The sequence below is a fragment of the Topomyia yanbarensis genome, chromosome 1 (genome assembly GCF_030247195.1).
Source record: "Topomyia yanbarensis strain Yona2022 chromosome 1, ASM3024719v1, whole genome shotgun sequence".
Taxonomy (NCBI): domain Eukaryota; kingdom Metazoa; phylum Arthropoda; class Insecta; order Diptera; family Culicidae; genus Topomyia; species Topomyia yanbarensis.
In genome coordinates this window covers 151,566,337-151,592,704 of record NC_080670.1, presented here as the reverse complement: position 1 = coordinate 151,592,704, position 26,368 = coordinate 151,566,337, and the positions used below count along the sequence as shown (strand labels likewise).

General features: G+C 37.9%; 1 protein-coding gene across 7 annotated transcripts; it reads left to right on the top strand.

Moving 5' to 3' along the window:
* The first annotated feature begins 340 nt into the window (after positions 1-340).
* LOC131677514 (RING finger protein unkempt) lies at positions 341-26,368 on the top strand. 7 transcript variants are annotated; one of them, XM_058957389.1, is made up of 12 exons: positions 341-405; positions 501-710; positions 16,852-17,271; positions 17,331-17,533; positions 17,599-17,744; positions 17,832-18,107; positions 19,148-19,262; positions 19,437-19,571; positions 19,637-19,904; positions 19,972-20,305; positions 23,571-23,726; positions 23,792-26,368. In XM_058957389.1, exons 1-12 carry the CDS (start codon positions 341-343, stop codon positions 23,984-23,986), a joined length of 2,523 nt encoding a protein of 840 aa, XP_058813372.1. In that variant the 3' UTR covers positions 23,987-26,368. The 7 variants fall into 7 exon arrangements, with proteins under 7 accessions (XP_058813372.1, XP_058813405.1, XP_058813400.1 ...); XM_058957422.1 differs by lacking the exon at positions 17,832-18,107 and having other exon boundaries at positions 19,488-19,571; XM_058957417.1 differs by lacking the exon at positions 17,832-18,107.

Below are 26,368 nucleotides of genomic sequence, written 5' to 3'. Positions count from 1 at the left end.
TCTTGAATCTGTTTTGCGCTTGTCAAATCTGCCACTCTTCTTTTTCTTATCCGGACACGCTCTTCTTCTTTCCTTTGGGGCAGATCCTCGGCCAAACCATTCGAAATCCTGAGTCTCAAAGGTAACTATCGATTCCAAAACAGATTGAGTTTAAATTTATACTGAATCCATTCAGGATTCCGAACCGGTACGGCATTTTTCGTCCGACTTTTTCTTGACTGGGTTTACGGAGTCTCCGCTAATCTGTCATTAGACGCCATCAGACGTTTTAATTTATAACAACGCCACTACAGCGCTCATATGCGGCTTTCTACGGAACCTTGAATAAACAAACCATAAAATGGCGTCGTCAGATCCGAAAGGAGCTCTGTTAAATACCCAAACAGAAAAGCCAAATCATTACACGTAAGTAATCAATACTGTATATAGAAAGTGTCCCATAATCTAGCTTAAAGTGTGCCAATTCCGAAGATATACAGCAAAAGTACTTTTCGTTGCAGATACTTGAAGGAATTTCGTGTTGAACAGTGCCCATCGTTTTTGCAGCACAAATGCAACCAACATCGACCGTTCGTGTGCTTCAATTGGCACTTCATGAATCAGCGACGCCGTCGGCCTGTGCGTAGACGGGACGGCTCGTTTAACTATAGTGCGGATAACTATTGCACCAAATATGATGAAACCACCGGAATTTGTCCAGATGGAGATGAGTAAGTCGCTAAAATGTACATTTCAATTTTCCAATCCAGCCCCCAAAAGACCCACGGAGAAAAGGTGTTCTTTCCAGCATTTCCACATACCCCGCTGCTAACCAAGAAAGTGCATGAAAGACGTTCCGAATACCATCACCACCACTGCTCTTCCGTTGTTTGCATGTGCTAGAGTGAGATAAAGCAATCAAAATATTTTTATTCCGTATCCTGCCCACTCGTTTGTACACCCTTGCATAATATCGTTGGGTTAGTTGTGTTAGTGCAAAACATTTGTGCCAGTGGATTGGTGGCTACTTTGTGATTATCACGCACTTTCTTGTTTATACAAGTGTTGTGCACAACGAAGACAGAGTGTTTATATATGGTCAAAATGCAAAGTAATTTGGTTCAATTCAAAACAGTGTCGAAAATATTCGATGCCCATTTGCTTATGGCGTTTTCATTTTTACCACGTGCTATGCCGGAGACTGATTACGCCCAAATTAGAATGAGTAGCACAGACTACACCGGTGTAGTGCACTGTCAAAAACGAAATGCCATTAGAATTATTTGCCTGCAGCTGTCTTCAATATTCAGTGAGATAAACGAAGCAATCTCGCATCAATGCAAGTTTCCATTCGTTTCCGAATTTTATCACGAAGCGAATACAACGCATCGAAGCAGATCTGAGCACAATATGAGCAATAATAACTATATATTTTAGCAAGCAATGAAAAATATTCCTAGTTATTTAATAAAATGAATATTATTGTACGATATTCAATTGAATGAGTAATAAGGGTTTCTGAATGAATAACAGTCGAAAAAGTGTTTTGACTTTGACAGCTGATTTAAAAAACACATCGCCACGTTCGAATTTCGACCGGGAAGGATTTCCGAGTGTCGTTACGATAGTAGCACTAGTTCTGCATCGTCTTTAACTTGGCGAACTGACTTAAGTGAACATGGCTGCTGGCACGCTCAAAGTACGCCTTTTTTGTGCTAAGCATTTAATGGTTCATGAACATTTCAGTGATAAGCCGCGGAACTCAGCATTTTGTTTGGTAGATGAAATTTACTGTTTTCAATAAAAAAAGTATTTGTTAGGTTGCTGGTTATTTTAACAATTAGCGATTGATTGTGAATTATGGATAACAAAAAAAAAAAACAAATTCAAAATGCAATATCGCGTGGTTTGTTTTTTATGCCACCGAACCGTACTTATTTTGTCCAAATATCTTCAGTATCATTGTGAAAGCAACAGTGTAAAATTAAAAAATGCGCGCGATAGCGCCATTTTAATTTCGCATGCTTTAGCTTTAATATTTACAGCCGTAATGAATCGTAGCGCATTATTTTCCAATAGTACATGCAAATTGTTTATTTTGTTATCTAAACCTTAGTTCTTTACAGAACAATAGTTTTTTGATTAGAGGGATATATTTATGCTCACATGCATTTACGCTGATGCGTAACAAGCAGGTACGCAACAAAGAAGTGAAAATGTTTTTGTTTATGATTCTTTGTCTAGCAGTGGTGCTGTTGCCGAAATGTGCGCAAGTGTAAAACTTCTTCAATGGTTGTGTAGACTAGTAACTGACTGTAAACATAGACGATGCAATGAAAAGCGAGAGTGGGTGTGCGCCGCAACCAATACTACTAGATAAGATATGCAAAACGATGTGTTATTGCATGACTTTATTTTCTAATCCAGTTTTGCTGTGTTTGTGTATGCGCATTTGTAGAAGTTTGTTTATGGTTTTATTGATGTGACGTATGAACAATATCAGATACGCAATTAGAAATAGCAAATGCTAGATTATGCTTTCATTAAAGATGTGTCATTATATCCAGGAAAATTTCTTCATGATCTTATACGTCAACACATATATATTCTAATATTTTGTTAGTCTTCCGTTCTGAAATCTCGATCTTGATATAATTATTGTGGGAGGGGGTGGGAAACTAGGGTACAAGGTTGTAAGACGTTCTTTTAAAAAAACAAAGGGTTTATTTCAACGTTTGAGCAATGATTGAATTCCACACCAACTGCTTTCCTGCTATATAGTCCAGAAAGTTGGCTTTGCTTTACTTTTACTACAATACTCTACAATAAATGCATGATCAAATTCTTTTAATGAAGCATACATTCTAGTTCAGTTTTTCCTTCGTCCATAATAAAATGTACCAAATACAGTTTACCTAAGCTGACCAACTCTGACGAAAAAATCAGAACACAATGCTTGGCTTGACCGTTAGGGTTGCCACCCCTCGGGGTTTGTCCCGGAGACTCCGGTTTTCGGGAGCGATCTCCGGGCCTCCGGGTTTTACATCAATTTCTCCGGGTTTGGTGTGAAGAAGCATACTTTCAATTTTTATAGAATTATTTTATTCTTTACAAAATATTTAAAAAGTCCAAGTTAGCTATTACTCTGGTTCAGATTTATTTTGCCCAATTAAGTAAGATGAGTTCACCAAATATTGCTGATTTCTTTCACAAAGCAATGAGAATGAAAAACAAATCAAATGTACTCCAAATTAAGGAAATTAATATTTCGCTATATGCTACAATTAAAATGTTGCATCCCGCTAAGTCCCTCAAAATGGTGTAAAAAAGTTAATTTGCTGCAATTGTACCAAATCTCTTCACTGTTAGTGGTGCTTCACCAGCTGAACCAAGGTATGGCAGATTTGTTCTAATCCAACTGGCTAGAGCAACATCACACGAGTTCTTCGGGTGTTGTTGCTACTACTGCAGTGACTCTTAACTGTTGGCTTGGGAGGTGAGTTATGCCCCTTTGTTGCGACCTACGGTGATGAATAACCGACACCACATAGTGCTTCCCATGCGATGCCGCTGCCCGACCTCCTTTGCTCGCCTTTTTTCTGTTAGCTGTGGGGGAGAGCAATGCTCGCTCCCCTTATCCTCCACAGCGAGAGTAGCTGGTGCTTTTTTATTCTATTCGGAGACGTGAAATATGAAATATTACATATGATTAAACCGACAAAACTGTTCTCAAACGTGAAAAATTTACAGCTTTACTCTAACGTAGTAATAAAAAGCGATTAAACTGCTCTAAAACGCCGAGCAATCGCTTTGATTCCAATTTCTGTCTAGTTCCACTCAAAATACACCCCCCCCCCCCAGGTAAGTGAAAATCTCCGGTTTAAAGCCTAAGCCTCTCCAGAGGTGGCAACCCTATGTTTATTATATTTATCACGTATAATAAACATGCCGTTTGCAATTTGGCATTTAACTCAATTATAGAAACGTGTATGATAGGGAGGGTGGAGATACCAACTTGTCATTAACATTTCGCAGCGAATTTCTTCACATTTGGGATATGTTTTATACTTTTTGTGCACTTTCTTTGTACTGCAAACTTTGGAAATGATTATTGAAGTGTTATTAAGAAGCAATACTCTCGATAGCCGGCTGTTCGGAGTTCAAATTGCTCGTTTCAAATTCTCGGAAATTGATCGCGAGCGACTTCGTACATATTGCTAGGATCATATTATCTATAGATGAATAGATCTCTATTATACTTCGCGCGGCTTTATCCTTTTATTTAACGTTCCGCGGAAGAATAATTATTAAAATGCCTATTTGAACGGCATTCATATTTCTACTGAGGTTTGAATATTTGAAAACTTTGATCTAAAATGAAAAGACAATGCGCGTGAGTACTTAGCTAAATCAAAGATAAACTCAAGATAGAATGGTCACGCTTTTTTCATGTACCATTCACATGTGACCCTTGGTGAATGCGGTTCACTGTCAAAGTGACAATTTGCTAATTGAACAAATGACGTCTTTGCAGACGTCGTCGTGAACGTTGGATACATAGCAACATCACATTATTGACAAACATTTATCGCATTTCATTTGTTCTGACGCTGGAATAAAATTGAAAAGAGCTATGATATGTACTTTTATTATGATAATTCTCGACACTGGTGGGATAATTATAAGAGATTCGATCAGTCACCGTCATAGTACACAGTTTTTAAAATTTAAATTGTTGAAGCGATTTGCCGTGAAACGCAACAGTATTAGGTCTGAAACCGTGATAGCATAGCGTTACGCTTTCGCCGGCTTCCTTCCACACATTCCGGGACCGAAAAAGGACCTCATTTTTATTACATAAATGATATTTCTGTAGTATGATACTTGTTTTAACCGTATCCAGAAAACGCGAATTTTTTAAAGCTTTCGTTGAAAGACATGGAACAAAAAAAAATCGTAGGATTGTTTATTGTTTACTAATGCTTCGGAGGTATCCATGGTGTTTCTACCTTAGCGCTTGGACGGTAACGACGCTTATATTCAAGGGGCTAGCATACGCTTGCTATTACTTGGTTCACTGATTCACATTGCGTGGACCATGAATTATGACTGTTATATATGGAACATGGTAATCTTGAGTTTATCTTTGGCTAAATCGCAATATCTACCAAGATATATCCTGATTCATCTCCTTACCTACTAACACCAATCCTATTCTGCGACACTTGAGAATTCCTCGGCCATTAGTCATAAGTGTTGAACTGACATTCCTTCCCATCCCAGAATTGACCTGCATGGGCGTAGAGGTGTGCGCCGCGCCGCCGATTTCAGGTAAAAATCGGCGGCACGCCGATGTGCTTACTATTTTTACATGCATTGATCATACTATAATCTTAGTCTCTTTATGTTGCACGTTGAGTGTGTTGTACTACTCCAAACTCATACAATTGGTTCAATATGCAATTTCGACAGGCTTCGATCACTCGCGGAAGTACTAACGTTTGAAGTACTAATGTATATTTGTTATACGATGATCATAACTTCAGCTGTATCTTGCGCCTATCTAATCTATTACATCTCTTATCTATTGTCTTTTATCTCTTCTTTTTGAGTCTTATACTGCCATTCTACACCCGCCTTCAGCTGGGTCAGTCAAATATGACGCTCATATCCACCAGATAACACGTTCCATGGCGACATGACCGGGAACTACAGTTAATACGAGAGAACTCACTCCCTTCTAGCATCTGAACCGCACACTGAAATTTTGTGTCAGATTCACGGCTCGCACGATCGTTCAGGACCACAAATATGTAAATGGAACCATGGTCACAGGATCGAGTGTATACACGTGAAGTCACATACACATTAGCACACGCGAAAAACACGTTAACATACAAACGCTTGAGCTCTTCGTGACCACTCACGCACACCTACGTCCTCGATATCGCGAACATGATAACACCCCGGTGATAAGGTGAACGTCTCAGCACTCATAAACTTACAAACGCGATCTCAAGCGTCAACCTACAAACTACTGCGTTCGCGCGATCATGAATCGGGCACGTCCTCAGTACCAACAATCTAGGTCCATGTCAATTAATAAAAAAAGAAACAAAAAAACTGAAGAATTAAGAAAAAAATAACTCCAATATCCACTAGACAACATGAAATGGCCTGTAGCTCATCTGTTGCTTGCTGTTTGTCGGTACCGACGAGAAAATTAAGGTAGGAACATGAAAAGTATTCCAAGGACGTCAAATCACAAGATAGCATCAGCTTTTCGACATTACCGTATTCCTCGCCATTGATGTTGACATTGTCTCCAACATAATTTTTGAAGGAAAATGATAACATGCCACAGATTCACGTGATTCGCATTTCAAATGCCAAAATATCCTGATCCCTGAGGCAGAAGACAAAAAGTTAAAGTCGTCGGGAAACTCTAAGCTTGTTCATATAACCCTCTTCCACGCCTTTCTAAACTTTCTTCCTTGAACTCCACTTTGGATTCAACAAAATATATTTTTGACTCAGAGCCTAATAGCAATTTTCTTTGAATCCAAAATATTTGTTGTAAGCTTCAAAGCAAATGTTTGTTGTTTCTACAATCAATCTCTGCAACGACTTTGTGTAGATTAATCATTTTCTTATTTGAATCAATCATATGTTTCTTTGAAACAAAGTTTTTGCATTACTTCAAATAGGCTACTTTAAATAATACACTAATCTATTTGCCACAAATTCTTTTATTTTGCATTGAAAAACAAATGCTGAAAATGTTAAATTACAACAGGATTGTTGTCTTGTTTTCTGTCATCGCGCCAGTTCCTAATTTCGCTCTTCATTGCTTAAAACTAGATAGCAAGTAAGATGTAGTGCAGAGAGATCGTAACACGTATAGTTGGCAACATTGAAACATGCATAAAGAACAAAATTATATTCAACAATGATATTTTCACATTCAATTGGATAGCTTTAGTTTTGTTTCTTAAGCTCATATTTTAAAACTGTTATTCGAAGAAAAGATATATTTTTTTCGATTCAACAATTTTGTATACTTTGAGGCAAAGTCCTAATATTATTATTTCTAATATGATCATTTTCTCTGCGCGCTTGAGTACTATGGCTCTTAATATTGAAAAATATACTTCCAGCCCCTCCCTTGCTAATTAAATGCCATTACAACTGTAAAAAATTGACTCAAAAAGGACGATAACAAAAAATTGGGGAAAAATGAATCCAGCATTCTAATCGTGTAAGGGAATTGTGGGAAAAACCGACACTGTGGGTAAAACCGACACCCCACAACTTTCCCTAGAAATCAAATTTTTATTCATTTCATAATGACACATTATTATTAGTATGATTATGTAGAGCATTTGAAGACAAATTGGATTTACGTTAGTACGCCGAATGTCATAAAAATAAATAAAACATACGACAGCAGCTTTCATACTAAAATTTTGTTGGAAGTTTTTAAAGTTTTAACCGAACAAAAGCTTTTCAAATCACCACATTTTTCAGTACCTATTATTATCGGCCTTTTCTATGATCAACTGGGTGCATTAAAGACGAGTTTGAGAAATTCAATATTTTTAATTGTATTTACCAATTTTTGATTTTTAAAGAGACTTTTAAGAAATAAACACAATAAAAGTATTTCTGTGTATTTCTGCTATGACTTAGTGTGCTAATAGTGTAATTGAAGTGTCACAAACATCCCCAGCAAAAATTTGCTTATCAGATTCTATCGAAGCTTTTGCTATTTCTGCAAAAAGATCCTTAAACCGAAGTTTTAGTGTTCTCTTGGTTTGTCATAGATGTACTTTATCACAATGAGACAATGATCTTTTGTATCCTGGTAGATCGTTGATGATCAGAATTTGAAAAATCATGACTGGAAAAGGTAGTTTTACTAAGAAGTGTTTTTGTCACTTATAAGTGAATGAATCCGATTAGCAGAATGTAGAACACTTGCAAATCTTCTCTTATGAAATAAAATGACACTGAAGGTTGCAATGATGTGCGTAAGGATTATTTGGAAATATCATTATCAAGAAATAATCCTATAGCATAAAATACTCTTGTTTATAACGCTACGCTTTCGAACTCTCTTCTCCTCACTACATAATGAAGCTACGAAAAGCACATATTTGTATCTCATATACTTACACTTTATTACTCAGGCATACATCACATTTTTAAAAAATACAAACATTTTAATAAAGTGGAGAGAAAATAAACTAAAGGGGGTGTCGATCTTACCCCTATGGGGTGTCGGTTTTACCCGCAGTGCCTGCAAAAAGTCACTTTGTTTTCCAAGTTTTGCAACCAATAATTTTTAATAAAATTAAATTTTTTGAAGCGCTGACAAAATTATGCCTTGTTAAGAATTTTCCGAAGAAGAATTCTGTGTAGAAATTATAATTTTATTGGTTTTGTGGCAACCCAGAAAAAGTGTTAAGCTCAAGGTGTCGATTTTAACCATAATTCCCCTACAAAACCACAAAACCAATAAAATTATAATTTATAAGCAGAATTCTTCAGAAAATTCTTAATAAAGCAATATTTTTTCAGCGCTTCAAAAAATTAATTTCATTAAAAATTATAGATTGCAAAACTTTGAAAACAAAGTGGTAAAGCCGACACCCCATAGGGGTAAGATACCCCTTTTCATTTATTTTCTCTCCACTTTATTAAAGTCATTATCTTTATTAAAAATGTGGTATATGCGTGATTAATAAAGTGTGAGTATGCGTGATGCAAATATGTGCTTTTTGCAGCTTCATCATGTAGTGAGGGGAAGAGAGTTCGAAAGCGTAGTATTATAAACAGTGCTGTGCAATCTCACGATGGTCTTTGAATTGTGACGGTAAATATGAAGTGACCGTATCACCACAAAAATGACCGTTATTTCATTTCCATTTTCCTCGGATAGTGTTTCAGTTAACTATCTCTCACAGAAGCCGTGCGAGAGAGAACGCATTGAAATGATAGACAGATTGAGTACCATTTGTTTTGGATTGGTATGGTAAACTAAATATTATCAGTGTACTGTATTCAGGCAGCATGCGGTGCTTTGTTGATTTTTTCTCCACCTTTCAGTTTCTTTTATGCATAGCTTTTTTATGTGAAACCGCCTGTTTGTTAATTCTAGCTCGTTGTTTGTAATAAGATGACCGTCATAACCGTATTTATATTGTTAATAAAACCACGGTCAATTTCCCTTCCTCTCAATAATGATTCCAATGAGTGAGAGATTCAGAAGAGAACCGTCTGACTGTTGTCAATTCATTGGAATGAGAACCGTAACTCAAAAAAGCATCGCTTACTGCTTTAACTGCTAACCGTTTCATTCTCTTTTGTCTAGCTGGTTTGCCATCAGTACCGTGAGGGAGCTCAGCACTGATTGTAAATAAGAGTATTTTATGCTATAGGATTACTTCTTGGCATGGCTATTTCCAAGTAATCCTTACGCACATCATTGCAACCTTCAGTGTCATTTTATTTCGTAAGAGAAGATTTGCAAGCGTTCTACATTCTGCTAATAGGATTCATTCAATTTATAAGTAACACGCACTTTTTTAGTAAACTACCTGATTCAGACTTAGATTTTTCGGGACTCTGATCATCAACGATATACCGGGGCATACAAAAGATAATTGTCACACTGTGATAAAGTTCATCTATGACAAACCAAAAGAACGCTAGAAATTCGGTTTGATGAGCTTTTTGCAGAAATAGCAAAAGCTTCAATAGAATCTGATTAGAAAAAAATTCAAAAATTTTGATTTTTTATGAGACTTTTGACTAAAAATTTTGATTTTTTATATGACTAAAAAAACAAAATAAAAGTATTTCTGTGTATCTCTTCTACTACTATAGTACGCTAATAGTGTAATTGAGGTGTCACAAAAGATCCCAGCCCTTTGTAATGAATCGCAAATACTCACAACATATGTTAACAGCGTGTCGGTTTTACCCTAACGAAAGGGTGTCGGTTTTACCCCAACAGCGAACATTTTTTTCTTAAAAAACAATAAAAAATATACCTCCAACTCGTCTTCAATACACCCAGTTGATCATAAGAAAGGCCGATTAATAGGTACTAAAAAGTGGTAATTTGAAAAGCTTTTGCTCGGTTAAAACCTTAAAATCTACCAACAAAATCTTACATCCTGACGAGTATAAACGCTGCTGTCGCATGTTTTGTTTATTTTTATTTCATTCGATGTACTAACGTAAATACAATTTGTCTTCAAACACTCTACACAATCGTACTAATAATAAAGTATTATTATGAAATGAACAAAAATTTGATTTCTAGGGAAAGTTGTGGGGTGTCGGTTTTACCTACAGTGTCGGTTTTACCCATAATTCCCCTACGACCACAAAGACAGTTTTCGTTTTGACGCACACAGTCAGTTTATTGGGATGGGTCCTATAGAACTTCCTCTGGTTGCTCAACACATTAGACATGCAGTTTAGTTTATTTAACAGCATGATCCGGGGCTATTGGGACCGTTGGGGTAATTCGGACCCCATCGATTTCTCAGAAAATCGTAAGACTCTCTGACTGTTGCACATATTTCTTTAACCACCGCTTGCTAGTGGCTTGTGTCTGCGTATACGATTGCACACGCCACAGCAAAGAAATAGGGTAATGAGCCTATTTTCGCCATGTTTCTATTATTTGAAGCTGTTGCTTAGAGCAGCGTCTGCCATCTTTGTTCAACGCATTGAGTTAAAAGGTAGCGCAACAATTGGGGCACTCGATTGAAGTTTTCGCTGCGCTCAATTTCACTGTTGTAGCGCATTTGTGTTATCTTAGTTCTTAACAACGAAGCAAAGCTGTTGATAACAATTTGTACGCATTCCATTGATTGTAGGCCGAGTAATTAATGAATTACTGAGACACCCTCCTTAGTATGGTAAAAATAGGCACTTTACAGGATGCGCCAATCGACAGCTGTGATAAACCAGATTAATTTTGTAACGCGATTTTGTTTTGCTTCTTAAAGGATAATATTTAGAGAAAAAAAAAAGATTTCATAGGTAAACATAATTCCATTGCAAAAAATGACGGTTTGAATTGCCCCGTAGAAAAAAAAAAAAAAATGGATGAAAAAATGCAGAGTTTTGCAAATCGTTGCCTAGTGCTATCATGAAGTGATGCAAAGGAATTTTTCTGGCTCCAAAATGCCGTTGATGTCTCAAACTCCTAATTGTTGGTTTGATGCCTCATCTGCATTTTGGAGCCATAAAAATTCATTTGCATCATTCCATAATAGTGCTAGGCAACGATGTTCAAAGCTTGACCGATAAATTCTTTCACATTTACCTACCTAGAAAGACGATTTGCTTAGATAGGTCCGAATAGCCCCGGGTTCCTCTATCCCATATACAGATCATGAGCTTCGTCTGAAGATATATACGTTGTTCAAGCGTATATTTTTGGCATAATAAAATTATAAAGAAAACTGAACAATTAAAAAAAAACGATGTTGATATGTCAATTCAGTCATAAAAAATCGCGATTGAAAAAAATATTAAAAGCACCCTTTACAAGAAAGATCCCGTGCGCGATTGTTATTAACTAAGGTCCTCAATGCTGCCTATTATGTTTCCTTCTGTGTTCTATTGAGCAGACAGTGTCCGAGGACACAATAGTTTGCTGAAAAATGCCAAAGCGGGTTTGGGGATGTTATAAATTTACCATTTGTTTTTATTAGTAAATTTATAACGTGAACTTTTCGAAAACCGGTGCCAAGAATAAACGAAAACGCTATAAGACAATAGTCTGACTACCGGTGGTTGAAGTAAAAAACAGTCAAAAAGTTAAAAAATGTTCAATCAGCAAATCATTCTCAATATGTATTGGCAAAGTAGTATAGTATTGGATTCGATTTGAGAAACAAGCCAATCTGAGAAACTATTTTCGGTGGACGTTTCTGCCGGCAAATAGTTCTCAAGACAACCAAGTGTTATTTTTCATGGCATAACATTCCACGAAACAGCACACTTTCGAAGTCTTATTTTTCTTCTCACCCAACCACAACAATTTCGCTGTTTACAATTTATTCAAAACAAGCGGCTCCACAGCTTCTAATGTATATTGGTGCAGCTAGCGACCGGTTGTGCAGAGGTGTGTTGGAAACTGTTGGTGCTCCCTCTGTCACACCCCTATTGCCGGTGTGATGTGGCATATGTTTGGCAAAATGAAAGTGAAAATGCGGCGCAAAATATAACAAACATTGGTTGTTTCGGTTGTATTGATATATTATAGCTGTTCGCTACAACCGTCGTTTGTCGTTGTTTTGTGTTTGATGGTTTGCCTAACAAGTAGCCGTTTGCATATATAGAGGCCGTGTTTTAAATTGGCCTTGCTCAAGTTCAAGTTTATTTTTGCTCAATGGCTGGTTTTATAGTGTTTGATGTAGACAATCTGCATTAAAGGAATATTAGATAGAGAGGTTCCAAAAGAGTGTGCGTTTGGTGGCGCGGTTTATTCGTTGAATCTTACATCAATGCAATGATTCGCAATCGTAAATCATGAAATAAACGAATTTACAGGTGCTCTCGGAAATGCACTCCGATTCATTGCAGAAGGGTTTGCTACTTTTCAGTTTGACCTTTCAGTTGTATTTGCCAGTATTCTTAGTCTCGATTCAGTAGGAACAAACTTAACATTTCCGTAATCCTCCTACACGAGCAAAACATTTATCATAATTATACGTTATATGAGATACAGGAATATCTGGGTTTTCAGAATTGATACATTCAAATGGTATCTTTTACTGATTAAACATTTATTATTGTTGAGACATTAGTATTATTTCAAATGATATAAAATATTTGGATTTACAAAGATGGTATGAGTAATACTAACAGGGCAGTTTTGACAGCGCAGATACTGCGTATTTTTTATGGTACGCGTAGAAAATAAACAGTTGAAAAAAAAAACAAACTCTAGTTTTATTTAACCCATTATTGCCCAACCTACTATATATAGAGTACGTGCTAAGAATAATTCCTATTACTCAAGCAATAACGCAGAACAGGCATTATCAATAAGTTAATATTATTCCTATACTCTTGCTGAATACGTTTAGAGAAGTTAGAGTGGTTAAACTGGTGTTTGTTTTTGTTAATTTTTTCCTTACGGGGTTACACAATTTTGTCAGCATGAAAAAAATCGAATTTTTGTAAATTAGATATTCTGAAACTACATACGCTGAGGAAAATTTTCTCAAAGTTTCATTAAGATTGGAATACTACAACTTGAGTTACAGCTATTCATTGACCACTCATAGGCGGTGCGTGGTGTTTGATACGCTGTACAGTTGACTCGCTGCATCGACAGTAAAACTCGATTAGCTCGGAGTTGTATTTTGTTGAAAAGTTCATTCGCGGCGATCACGATATCTCCGGAACTAATTTATCGATAAATCTGAAATTTTCACTAGTTTTTCCTTATTATATCAGCTACTTTGTGTACAAAAATTATCTTACTGGAATGACCCCAAGGTTGAGGGGTTTGACGGTATTGCAAACAACATCATCAAGCATATTGCGTGCATCAGTGCTACATAACCTCTGACGGACAATTGCTGTAAGATGGTTATTGCATTACCCCTCGATAGTGGTGCATCGAGGAGACCGAGGGGCTTATGCGCCTTTTTTATGTTTAATGTTTTTTCATACTCTGCACCTGCGCATACTAACGCTCAATCGCTAGTCTGTGCGCGATGACGTGGCCGACTGGCGGGTCGACGTGGACTTCTGCTGTATGCCGTGTTTTCAAACATTGTTCCACAATTTGATGGCGGTATTCGTGGACGGGGCTCACAGTGAGAGTCATTGTGTGTCCATTTATCGGTCGACTTCGACATCGTGCATAGGCTAATTAAATTAATTTAATAATTAACTTAATTTAATAATTAAATTAACTTAATACTTGCATTAACTTAAAAAATACAATAGCAGAAACCTATTAGCTGTCGTTTTGTAATAATTGTAGTCTTTCGTACTACTACGTATTATTTTTTTTGTAATTTTATTTTCCTTAATTACATCTATATATCCGCTACATACATGTACACCAAAATAGTATCGGTCAATTTATACACTTCAAATCAAGCCCTTTGCATCTTTTTTTATTCGGCATGTTATGATTCTATTTATTAGTATATCTCTACTATACTCTATCTATACTCATATAGGTACAAACGTACGAACGCTCGTAGGTTTCGCGATAAAACAAACCTAGTCACAAACGCGAACATGCAATTGATATAATCTACACATACTTACGCCCGTGATTTCGTCAACATGAAAACACCCCGGTAGTTTAGTGAACGTAGCACCCATAAACTTCTAAACGCGGTCTCAAGCTTTAAACCACCACTTGCGCGATCATGAAACGGTCACGCCCGGAAGTCCAACCTCGGTCCTAGCAGTCTAGACTAATGCCTTCAGTTGAACCAATGAAAAAATGACGCTCATATTCACTAGACAACACATGACATGACATGACCTGGAACTCTGGTGATATGGGAAAACTGACTCTTCTACCATCTGTACCATACACTAAAAATTAAGCATCAGATTCACGGTCCGCGCGCGATCATTCAAGAATACACGGCACATGATTATAAAATCGATTACACGCGAAGTCACATACACGTGACAAACACGTTAATATACAAATGCTTGAGGCCTTCGCGACCATCCACACCACCTTCGTAAGTGCTGAAACGTTTACTTTATCGCGCGATCATGAATCGGTCACGTCAGGAAACCATTATCTTCTGTCCATTTACTTAGGTCCATAATGCAGTAGGACCAATCAAAAAGTAAAGCTCATATCCACTAGACAACACGTTCCATGGCGACATGGCTGGAAACTCTAGTGATATGGAAGATCTCACTTTCTTCTAGCATCTGAGCCGTACACCAAGGATAAGGTATAAGATTCACGGTCCGCGCGCGATCATCGCGAATATGCGAAAGGCACGCGGTTATAAAATAGAATTTATACGCGCGAAGTTACATACACGTTAGCACACGCGACATAGAAATGCACACGTGATCGAACACGTAAAAGTACAAATGCTTGAGCCCTTCGCGATGATACGCACGGTCGCGAATTCCCTACGCCCGCACATACCTGAACCGTACAATGAATAGCAAATCCAGAATCACGGCCCGCTGCAATTGGTCTAAAACAGTGTTTTAGTTGTCTCGTCTGCAATTGTAGTGCGTGATTCTGACGGGGAGCTCTTCCGAGTACCTAGCTCTACAGCTCCAGTAGGACAGTAGGACAACTCTCAAAAAAAAATTTTTTTTCCAGAATATTTTTGGAATTTTACAGATTGTGTATCTTTATGAGTTGCTGCCTTCTTAAAAATATGCGTACTTTTTTAGATTTTTTTGTGGAATGTTGTGAATATGAACTATTCTCTGAAATTTTTTTACAGTGCTAGTTCCTTGGAAATACATTGCTAGTTCTTTGGAAATACATTCAGATATTGATATTTAGCCTTCTTTTGGGCAGTAATAAATCAAAGGAATTATAAATAAATACAAAAATACAATAAAACAATGAAATGGATGTGCCTTCTTTAAAATTTGCATGGTATATTTTGGGAATGTTTTTAATTTGCAATTAAATTACGAATTAATTCTTTGAAATTCAACCTTCTTTTCAGTATTAATTGTTTTCTGAATTAAATTAATTAATAATAATTTTAAATAAAATACATATGTATGAGAATGTGTAAGCTGTCAAGGGAATCAAACAAATATTTAGAATGCAACGTTTCAATGTTTCTTCCAGTTCTGTCAATGAATATTGATAAAACTGTATCTTTTTAAAAAGTCAGACACACCAAAACAAATATTTTTTTTGCAATATAGGTCAAAATAGTTCTGAATGCAAATGTAAGCTACTTCAGATTTCAATAGTATAAAACATTCCCGATGTCGATAAACGACATTCTATATCGAAGCTAGTTTTAATCCATGACAGCACGTGATTTTTAAAGACATCGATTTAGATTTTACTCTCGACCTTAACACCAGATATTAAAACTGAAGGATTTTTTACTCATTAGATGTACAAGATTAATGAGCCATGAGACTGGTAGTTTTGGACCCTGCATCGATTGAAAACTTTCATTCAAGAAAACACAAATGCTTCTTCTATATATATTGAGAACAACAAATGTTTCGAACGGTCAATTCGCTTAGGTTTTGTTTGATCTATTACTAGATGGCGGTTTACTCTTGCTTTGGATGATACTTTGACGTCAAATTGGATCAACCTGCACATGTTAGTTTCCGAGATATTCACATTTTTAGGCCGATTCCAACTTGAACGATTTGACTTCAGTTGCATCTTAAGCTATGTAAGTAGTTAAGTACTTTGGAGTGAGCTTAGACTGTGCTCATCTACTCTGGCCTCGAATGCCTGGATTTTGAAACCGAGCACGTTTTATGCGGCATATGTTAATCTTTAAAGGCGCATTCATTTTAATTTTGTGAAAATGGTTTCATAGCTTCAATACGTCAGTGTGATAGTTTTGAGATGAGTTTCGCAGTGTTGTTTTAAAACAACATTGCGCATATAATCAGGTTAATCAGGTGGCATCCCACAGTAGTCAGAATTTCATTTACGATTCTTACACTGTTGGTTTGTTACTTACACTTACACACGATACTCACACTGTTGGTTTGTTCACATCAATTGACAGTCGATATAATACAAAAATATTAAATGGTTGAAATGCAGAATAAAAGAACTCAAGCTATGTAGCTTTGTTATGGAACACACTGTCCTACAATTTGTTCTATTTTTCCTTTTTACAGTTGCCCATTCTTACACCGTACAGCTGGCGACACCGAAAGGCGGTATCATTTACGCTACTACAAAACGTGCATGTGCGTACACGACACAGATGCACGTGGATACTGTGTGAAGAATGGTCATCATTGCGCATTTGCCCACGGGATTCACGATCAGCGTCCACCGGTTTATGACATCAAAGAACTAGAGGCTCTGCAAGCAGCCGAAGCTAGCGGAGAGTGTCTGAATGGCCCTAACGTATTGGACAAGGAGCGAAATTTAATGAATGAAGATCCAAAATGGCAAGATACCAACTATGTTCTGGCAAACTATAAGACAGAACCCTGCAAGCGACCTCCGCGCCTGTGTCGACAAGGATACGCTTGCCCACAGTATCACAATAGTAAAGATAAGAGGCGCAGTCCTAGGAAGTATAAATACAGGTAAAATGATTTCATTTCAATAGATTATCAGTTAATATGTTGAATTTCTTTTGCCACAGATCAACACCTTGCCCAAATGTAAAGCATGGTGAAGAATGGGGCGAGCCGGCAAATTGTGAAGCCGGAGACAATTGTCAATACTGTCATACACGTACTGAGCAACAGTTCCATCCGGAGATTTACAAATCAACAAAGTGCAATGACGTACAACAAGCCGGATATTGCCCGCGGTCAGTGTTTTGTGCATTTGCGCACGTTGAACGTAAGACATTCGAAAGTGTTTTAGGCGATAAAGAATAATAACTGTTGTATTTGTTTTTTTTTCAGCTTACGTGTTGGCAGAGGAAATGGGTCGTGATCTGGACAGCCAGGCCCTCGCACTTAGTGACATGATATCGTCAGTTTTACCCCCCGATAGTGGGGGAGGGGGTCTCGGCTGTCCACTAAGCAAAAAGGATAAACACGAGCTAGCGGTGAGTGTACTAAGCTATCTCGACGGAGGACGGCAGGAGAATCTACCATTTGAACTTGAACCGCAGAATTTTCACTCGTTCTTCCAGCTGCTGCAGAACGGTAGCGCAGAAAGTAGTGAATCCGCGAGCACTAGCAGTCTCGGCTCAAATCATAGCTCTCACAACAAAGCACCTGGATCACAGCTACAACAAAAACATAGTAATAGTCTCATAGGCGTTGCCAACTGCAATGGTAGCGCTCATAGTCATGTCAACAACGGTATCGGTAGCTTACAGTCTACGCTATTCAACAACGGTGGTACCGCTGCTAGCTCACTACTATCCAACAACTTTCCGGAATTCACGCCGGAGCTGCGGGCACAGGTGGGGGACAAAACAAAACTAGCGGACAAATATGTTGCATATCTTCGAATTATTTATCGTTTCATTCTTTGGTTATTTACAATCGAGTCGAAAATTGAGGATTGTGGTGAATTTTACGCGTTATACAGACTTTGAGCAACATAATTTTACTTTAGTTACTTGATTTAAAATCGGTAGAATTTTGGGCAACAACACAATTCGCTGGGTACTTATTTTAATCATTTCGGTAGCAGTCGGTTTGAAATTCCCAGGTATCAACCTAGAAATGTTATTATTTCTTTAGAGCCAATAGCACAGCAAAGATGTCATGATTTACTTAACCGTAGTCGCAATTCTTTTTATCTGTAATCGCAATTCTGTTAATTTTTGAAAGAACTTGATTCTACTTGTTATCGCGATAGTTTTGCATAACATGTAACAAACTGAGTGGTTCATAAGGCATAAAAGACTTTCCAACCTTTACAATAGTAAGCCAAACACAGACGACTTGCTGTCTTAGCAACGAGTGCGGCGCTATTCAAATTTTGTAATCACTGCATTCATTTGATTGTATTACTGCCATAAGCATCTTAAAGTATGTGATCAATTAAATTATGGTAACATGGGCAGGAGACACTCGCGAAACAATTCTGACTACATATTTTGTACCAGTGATATGAGTCAATAATTTTATTTTATTGGGCGCTTTCTTTGCTGTCTTCAAAAATTTTATTTAGCAGGGTTTACGAAAAGTAGATTATTCCACATTTAGTGCAAGTACAAAACTGTCATCTAAAACAGAATGTACTGTGGGCAACAATAACAAATCTATGCTCGAATATAATAGGAATGAAATGAGAAACTTTTGTATTGCAACATTCATAGTATTGGATCTCTTAATGATCTGAAAGCATAGCAATCAGTTGATCAGAATCAATTATAATTGGACACATTAGATACAAAAAATGAATATTATTAAGAAAATCGCGTAAAACTTTTATTAGATCTGTTTGGATGGCATATACCGACACAAACTAATAATTGCTTTATTTTTTCTACAGTTATTGGCAATTGACAACGATCTCTCTATGGGCCCACTGGAAAAAGAACAACGGAAACGCATGTGTCTGACATTCAATTTTAGAAACATAGCTTCCTCTTTGGATGGTGGATGTTGTAAGTATAAACTATGAAATCTGTCAAATTTGCACCCTCATATCGTTTTAAATGCCCCCTGGAATAGATTATCGGTATTATTTTGTTTCAAACATTTTTCTTCTTTCTGTTATCCTTGTCCACTTTTCACGTGCGCTACCAATGTGTTACATCACACCTCATCCAACACGTAAGATGATCTAACGCGGCGTGATACCATTCATGGACTAGACAATTCAATTTCAGCTGGAATAGCTTCCTCCGGCTTACTCGCGAGTAGCTCAGCACCGGTTAATATCCCGGGCTCTCCCATGGGCAACTCTATCTCCGGTTCGTTCAAACATACAGTTTTTCTATGCAGAATCGTATTTGACTTGATTTATTTTGCTTTCTAGGGCTTCTTCAAGGTACTTCTGCCCCTGTTAACATCCCTGGCAGTTCACTAAGCAACAACTTTAGTCCATCGTCACACTCTAACCTTTTTGGACTAAACGATGCAATGTTCGGAAATAGCGCAACACATCACATTGGCAGCAGTTCTGCGCCGAAGCTTGCCACGTCGTTCGGTCACAGTGGTAACGATAGTCTTTTCTTTCAGTCGCATATTATTTCGCCCGTTTTGACTGGTGGCGACGGAGGTCTTTCAGCTAGTCCGGAACTTAGGTAATTTTTGTTTGTCAAAAATTATTTAACTTGATATTTATTCTAGTATTTTTATTATTACCAACAGTCGAATATCGGAACTTAACTCGCTTAACAATGAACTTAGCAACAATAATACGAACCTTCTGTTCGATAATCACATGCAACAAGCGGCCGCAGCTGTTCAGCAACACCAACAGCAGCAACATCATGCAGCTGCAGCAGTGATGGCAGCTGCATCCAAGAACTCTAGTTCTAATCATCCATACTCAATGTCACCGCTGGTAGCATCCGATATGGGTCGATTACGGGATGAACTTGCCAACAAAAATGCACAAATGATCAACTGGGAGGAACAGGTTATGCAAGCGACAAATGCATGTGAGGCGTGGAAAGCACAGATGGAAGAGAGCAATAGGAAGGTATGTACACAATTGGTTGCGGTTGAATTTTATATGCTTTGTGCTAGAGGTGTGCGCCGCGCCGGCGATTGCAGGTAAAAATAGTAAGCGCGCCGACGTGGCCCCGATTTTTACTTGAAATCAGCGGCGCGGCGCACACCTCTACTTTATGTAAGACCAGCCGAGCGCAAAAAACAGCTGTCTCTAACAAATTGTATAATTTTTTGCTAGAAGGGGGTGTAGTGGAGACATATTTTCAAATGAAAATATTAGTTTTTGAGTTAAATTTTCGTCATTTGCTGGAAATGTTTTCATATTCTGATTTCATTTGGAGGAATTTGTGGCTTATATGTATCCCAAGCTCTTACCATATTTCAAAATAAGCAGGTTGCTTGTCCTTTGTCCAGAAAAAAACGAATTAACCACCCCCCCCCCCCCCCCCCCCCGCAGCCAGCGATCATCAGTCGTCCCGGTCTTGTGTGTGGGATGGGTTAAAGGGACTTCCCACTCGCAACAAATGGCAGGTATACATCTGCTTCGCTTCCAGTAATTTATCTCTTGCTCCGAAATTTTGTGACCACATATCAACCATTTCTCTCGCTGACGATGATCGCATTCTGAAGCGCGACACTGTTGCTTCAGGATACCTCGAATTCCCCAGCACGGTCGACCAAGCGACCGTCAGTCGTCGCGATACTGTTCGAAGGATTCACGAGAGCAACTGCCAACGCGCTCAAAACGGCAACATGGCTTCGCTCTCTGCTGAATCTGATCCGTCCTCCAATAACATCGAGGTTTACTACCAACATGTTGGTTGCTTAAATTCATCAATTTACAGCAATTTACGCGTGACCATGACGTCATCGCCTTGACCGAGACTGTTATGCCGTCATCGCCTTGACCGAGGCTCTCATACTCTGTCTGGTCAGATGTTTGATTCAACAATCGATGTCTCCCGCTGTTACCGCAACGCTCTCAAAAACCACAATACATCAGGTGGTGGTGTGCTTATCGCTGTTCGCCATGATATGAAAACACGAGTGATCAACGATGACCGGTGGGCGAACTCCCAGCAAGTGTGGCTAGCAGTGAAATTTGCCGATCGCAATCTGTTTTTGCCGGTCGTGAATTTTCTACATGATAGAATTCGTGGTTTCAGCATGATGGATGTACATCTTTACTCCATTTCTTTCATCACCTCGATCGGTGCCCTGACTGGATGATATTGACTGGGCGACCTCAACTTGCCTGGTCTGACGGGTGCCCGGGATTACGCTCCATACTGCTGCATTGCTCCGACTCCTTTAGTTAAGCGTCATCATATCTCGCACTCGCTGGTAACCTAGGAGTGAACTTTAAAGACGTCACAAACTCTATCGCCCAAGATTTTTGAAACGCTATAAACAAGACGAAAATCTTAACAATGACGACACGAACGATGCAGCGATGACCACAGTGTTCCAAAGCGAACAATTAGTACTGTTCAACTCTCACTGGCAATTAACCGTCCAATCAAATTAACTGCTAAAGGAGCTGCATTTGTAAAATTCTCGAAACATAAGACACTTGCATTAGGAAACCACAACTTTCAACTCAACCACGAATACAAGCAGCAAAGCAGACGCGCCTTTTCAGACACCAGAGAAACGTCGAGCGTCAACTGAAATATAAGCCCCAGTCTTTCTGGAAGCATATGAACGAACAGCGGAAAGAATCCGGTTTACCATTTTGTATGTCATTCCATCGAATTTTAGGCATCGACACTAAGAAAATTTACCAACTGTTCTCCGCCAAATTTTCAAGCGTTTTGTACGAAGAACAATAAGTCGCTTTCGTCGTCAATTGCACTCCTTCTCTAGGACGAACCATCAACCGAATCTACGTCGATAAGGTCTCCATTCTTGCAGCAAATTCCAAGCTGAAAGCATCTAATTCCCCGGGCCCATAACTCTCATGCACTATTGCGAAATTCTCTACCTGCTGAAAAGCAATCCACAAGGAAAAACATAAATAAAAAAGGAAAGAAATTGAACATTGATAATTATCGCGGAATCTCGTATTTGAGTGCTGTATCAAAACTATTCGAGCTGGTTGTTTTATGCCATATTTTTTCATTGCAAACACTACATTGCAGACAACCAACACGGTTTCATACCTAAACGATCGACAATGACCAACTTGCTCTCGTTCACAATATATGTACTCAACGGATTCGTTGGCCGATTTAAAATCAATGCTATTTACATGGATCTATCTACGGCCTTCAACATAATTAACTATGCTATCGCAATAGCGAAGCTAGTCAAACTCGGCATTCGTGAACAACTTCTACGCTGGTTTGATTCCTACCTTGAAGGAAGGTAATTCCAAAACAGTATTTATCCTAAGTTCCATCTGCATCATTCCTTGCTCTGTCCGGCATCCCGCAAGGAAACCATCTCGGCCCATTAATATTCCCCGTCTACTTTAATGACGTCAATATCAATTTACAAAAATCTCACCTTTCTTTCGCCGACGACATAAAGATTTTTCGACGAGTAAAAAGGATGTTGAATTTCTGAACTGGACAATTTTAGTACGTGGTGTGATCCAAACAGAATGATTTTAAACACTCAATCAATACGTTCGCGCGGAAACACCATTAAATCCAGTTTAACTACCATTTCTTCGAGTCGAGCATTCCAAGATAGTCTCACACCAAGGTTCTCGAAGTCATGATGGATTCGGCACTAACGTTCAAACCACATACATCATCCATCGTAGATAAGGCATCAAGACAGCTGTTAATATTCCGAATAGCGAAAAGCCAGAGTGGATTGCTTTACAATATTCGGACGCAAGGATCTTCAAGCTAGCATTCGCATTCGCAACGAAGTTTGAAGAGCTATGCCATTTTCCTAGAACACCATATTTCAACCTTATAAGGAATTTCTTGGACTATGCGGGGTAATTGTAGGCTTTCAAAATAAAAATGCAAAAAATTTTTTCCATGTATATTTCAAACACAATGGGAGTGCCGGGTCATAATCAATTGATCCTAATTTTTGCACAGCTGTTCGGGATACTTAATGGAGCCAAAAAATAGGTGTTCTCGATTGATGGGGTCAAGTTTACTAGGTTCCATAAACACCCTAATACGCATAGAATTTCATAAAACTAATTTATCGCATATTTATATTTTTATGGAGTTCTGGGAATACAGCTATCAATTCACAAATGAAATATTTACTGGATCAAAACTTATCAGAAGCTCTAATTATATAATTAAACAAATGATCAATTTCAGACGGTAATAGCCGAGCAGCAACGCGACGAAGCATTATCACATGTTAAGGCCCTTAAGGAAAAACTAGAGCATTTGAATATAGGTGGAAATTGCACGAACAACTACCGTACCAGTGACCTCAGGGGAATGCCACTTCAAAAATTGAAGAGTATTCAAGTAAGTATTACCAATACTTGCCGCGTGGAGTTAGAAATTCATCTTTTTCTTTTTTCACGAACTAGGCCAAATTACGCACCGAAATCGAAGAGGTGGAAAAAGTGTTATACCTCGAAACGGCCACTAAATGTATGAAGTGCGAGGAAAATAATCGCTCTGTGACACTCGTTCCGTGCAATCACTATGTACTGTGCGATTCATGTGCAACAACACAACGCGAGTGTCCCTATTGTCAAACGCCTGTATCGTCACAGGCATAATAAACAACCGTGTCAATCAACCTATACACAATCGCACCTCGATAGTTACAAATTTCAACATATGATGCCACATGTTTTACACAACTGCACACATGCTACCCATAGATGCAAAGCTGCTGGTATCATTGCATTCAACTGTCAATCTACTACTGTGGCATTTACTATTACTACTATTACATCTGCTTGTACTACTCGAAGGAGAACCAGTAGACCATCATCAACGCAACGTTGAGTAGACTTTTTAAGTTTGGTTAAGTGAGGCAAACAATTCCTCGATTCGATTGTACCCTATGACTAACTATCAATATTTTTTTATTTAATATTTGTATGTGGATTCGTGGTAAAAAGTGATATTTATATGCGAGTGACAGCTAACATCTGAAAGTGAGAGGCGAAAGTGAAGAAAGTTCACTATAAAGATACATAAAGATAAGTGCTGACGTGGAACATGTAGCAAGTAGGGTTTCTTTACTAGTTTTTTTTTGTATTTTTAGTATGAACATATTACTAAATTTCCGTTTTGCAAATTGATTCCTTTAGCATTCGAATGACGAAAGTCTGTATAGCTGGAATAAATGATCGAACTTAATAGATCAAATATTCAGAGCAGAATCAGCACGTTTAGGCGCAGGGACAATGGTTTTCCTTTATTCTGAGAACAAAAGGAAAAGAAACTATGTATATCGCTTATATTATTATATTAATTTTTCACATAGGAAACAATCTGTTTTGTACAATGCGGAATAGTATTATTCGAGCAATTTTCGGCTGAAAAAATCGAAAAATTATACTTTGCTACTAGAATGCATTTTTACTTCGTATCGTAGGTAATCTACGGTCACCAACAGTGAGTTAAGTGAGTTAGGAACGCAAAGACGAGACGATTTATACTGAAATTTAAAGATATTTATAACTTATTTACGCGATATAATTTAATCTCTAGGATAACCCAATTTGTTTTGTTTATTTGCCTTTACCTCCTACTATTAATATTCTGTTTGCTAGCGTTTACAAACGTCGAAGGAAGATTTATCTGAAAACGAATTGCAACGTATTCGCAACGAAACACGCGCTAGATAAAGTTCTTATATTCCTCATTGTCTTTTCTTTAAACTAAGCAAGGTCTTTTTGCTTGATTAGAAAATAGAAATACACATTACATTTTGTAATATTTTTGTTAGGTAGCAAACTAAATTACAAATAACGAGTTAGATGAACGCGCCAGAAGATAGTATTGATTCAATTATTTGTATCAATAGATGGATGAGAACATATACTCCACACAGTTAAGCGCGATAAAACAACACAGCTGAAGAAGCTGAAGCCAGAGAAAGAGAGGAAACGTAAAGAATGTGCATAGTTTTATTTTCTAAAGAAAAGCTACAGAAATGAACAAATATGATTTTATAATTATAACCATCACTGAAAAAATACCTTTATTTTCATTTTTTATCATGCTTTCCCTTGTATGTTTCGTTTGTTTTGATAACTTTTCATCCGGTCGTTTTCATATGCACCCTCATTCTTGTTTACGACGAATGCGAGATTCGAATGAAAATGATTCGTATTCTCGTTTACGATAGAAAAATTAAATGGACTTACTATTCATTCGAACCGCTTTCAAACGAATTTCGCATTCCTCGTAATCAAGAAGAAGAATGGTGATTTTCAAGCTTAGATGGAGTTACTTGTATGGACCTACATTCACGAGTTTTCCAGACTTTATGCTTTAAGGGGTTAAACAACTGTAGAAAGACCATATTGTTGCACTCCTAAAACTGATGCGATAAATAATGGAAATTGGCAAAGATTTAAGTCTACCGCGATGCTACTTAGCGAAAATTTTAAACGATGCCTGAGCTCGAATTTTAAACGTGCTTTTCTTGAAACCAACTATTTTGGTTAATTTTCTAGTTAACCGGAAATGTACTCGAATGAACTTCTGTTTTGTCATTTAGACAGGATACCCGGGTACCTTTTCAAATTTCAATCCATGAAATTTCGGTGTTCTTCCCCAAGCAAGTAAGGGACCATTCGTAACGCAAAAATTGTCCACAATCGACTCCCCCCATGTAACAAATTGCCAAACTTTGTTTTCCCCCTCCCCTATTACGTAACAAATTTTTGGAATTTTATTTGTTCAGTAAAAACATGGTACGTAACGTTCTACCTTACTTCCCCTCCCCCATATGTCACAATTTGTCGTACACCATACCCCCCTAAAAGCGTTTCGTAATTAATGAATGGTCCCTAATTGGTATTTAGTGACATCTTAGAACATCGCCAAGCATAGCAGTTGGGAGAATAAAAGTGATGATTCGGAAGACGGGGGCCTAATGATAGGCTTATTGATTTTTTCCCACTGATAGGGTGCCAGGGAAC

Bases quoted from the DNA above. Each gene is read 5' to 3' on its own strand.
- LOC131677514 (XM_058957374.1), top strand. From the start codon at position 341: ATGGCGTCGTCAGATCCGAAAGGAGCTCTGTTAAATACCCAAACAGAA. The intron at 711-16,851 runs GTAAGTCGCTAA...TCCTTTTTACAG, and splicing joins ATTTGTCCAGATGGAGATGA to TTGCCCATTCTTACACCGTA. The intron at 18,108-19,147 runs GTGGGGGACAAA...TTTTTTCTACAG, and splicing joins CGCCGGAGCTGCGGGCACAG to TTATTGGCAATTGACAACGA.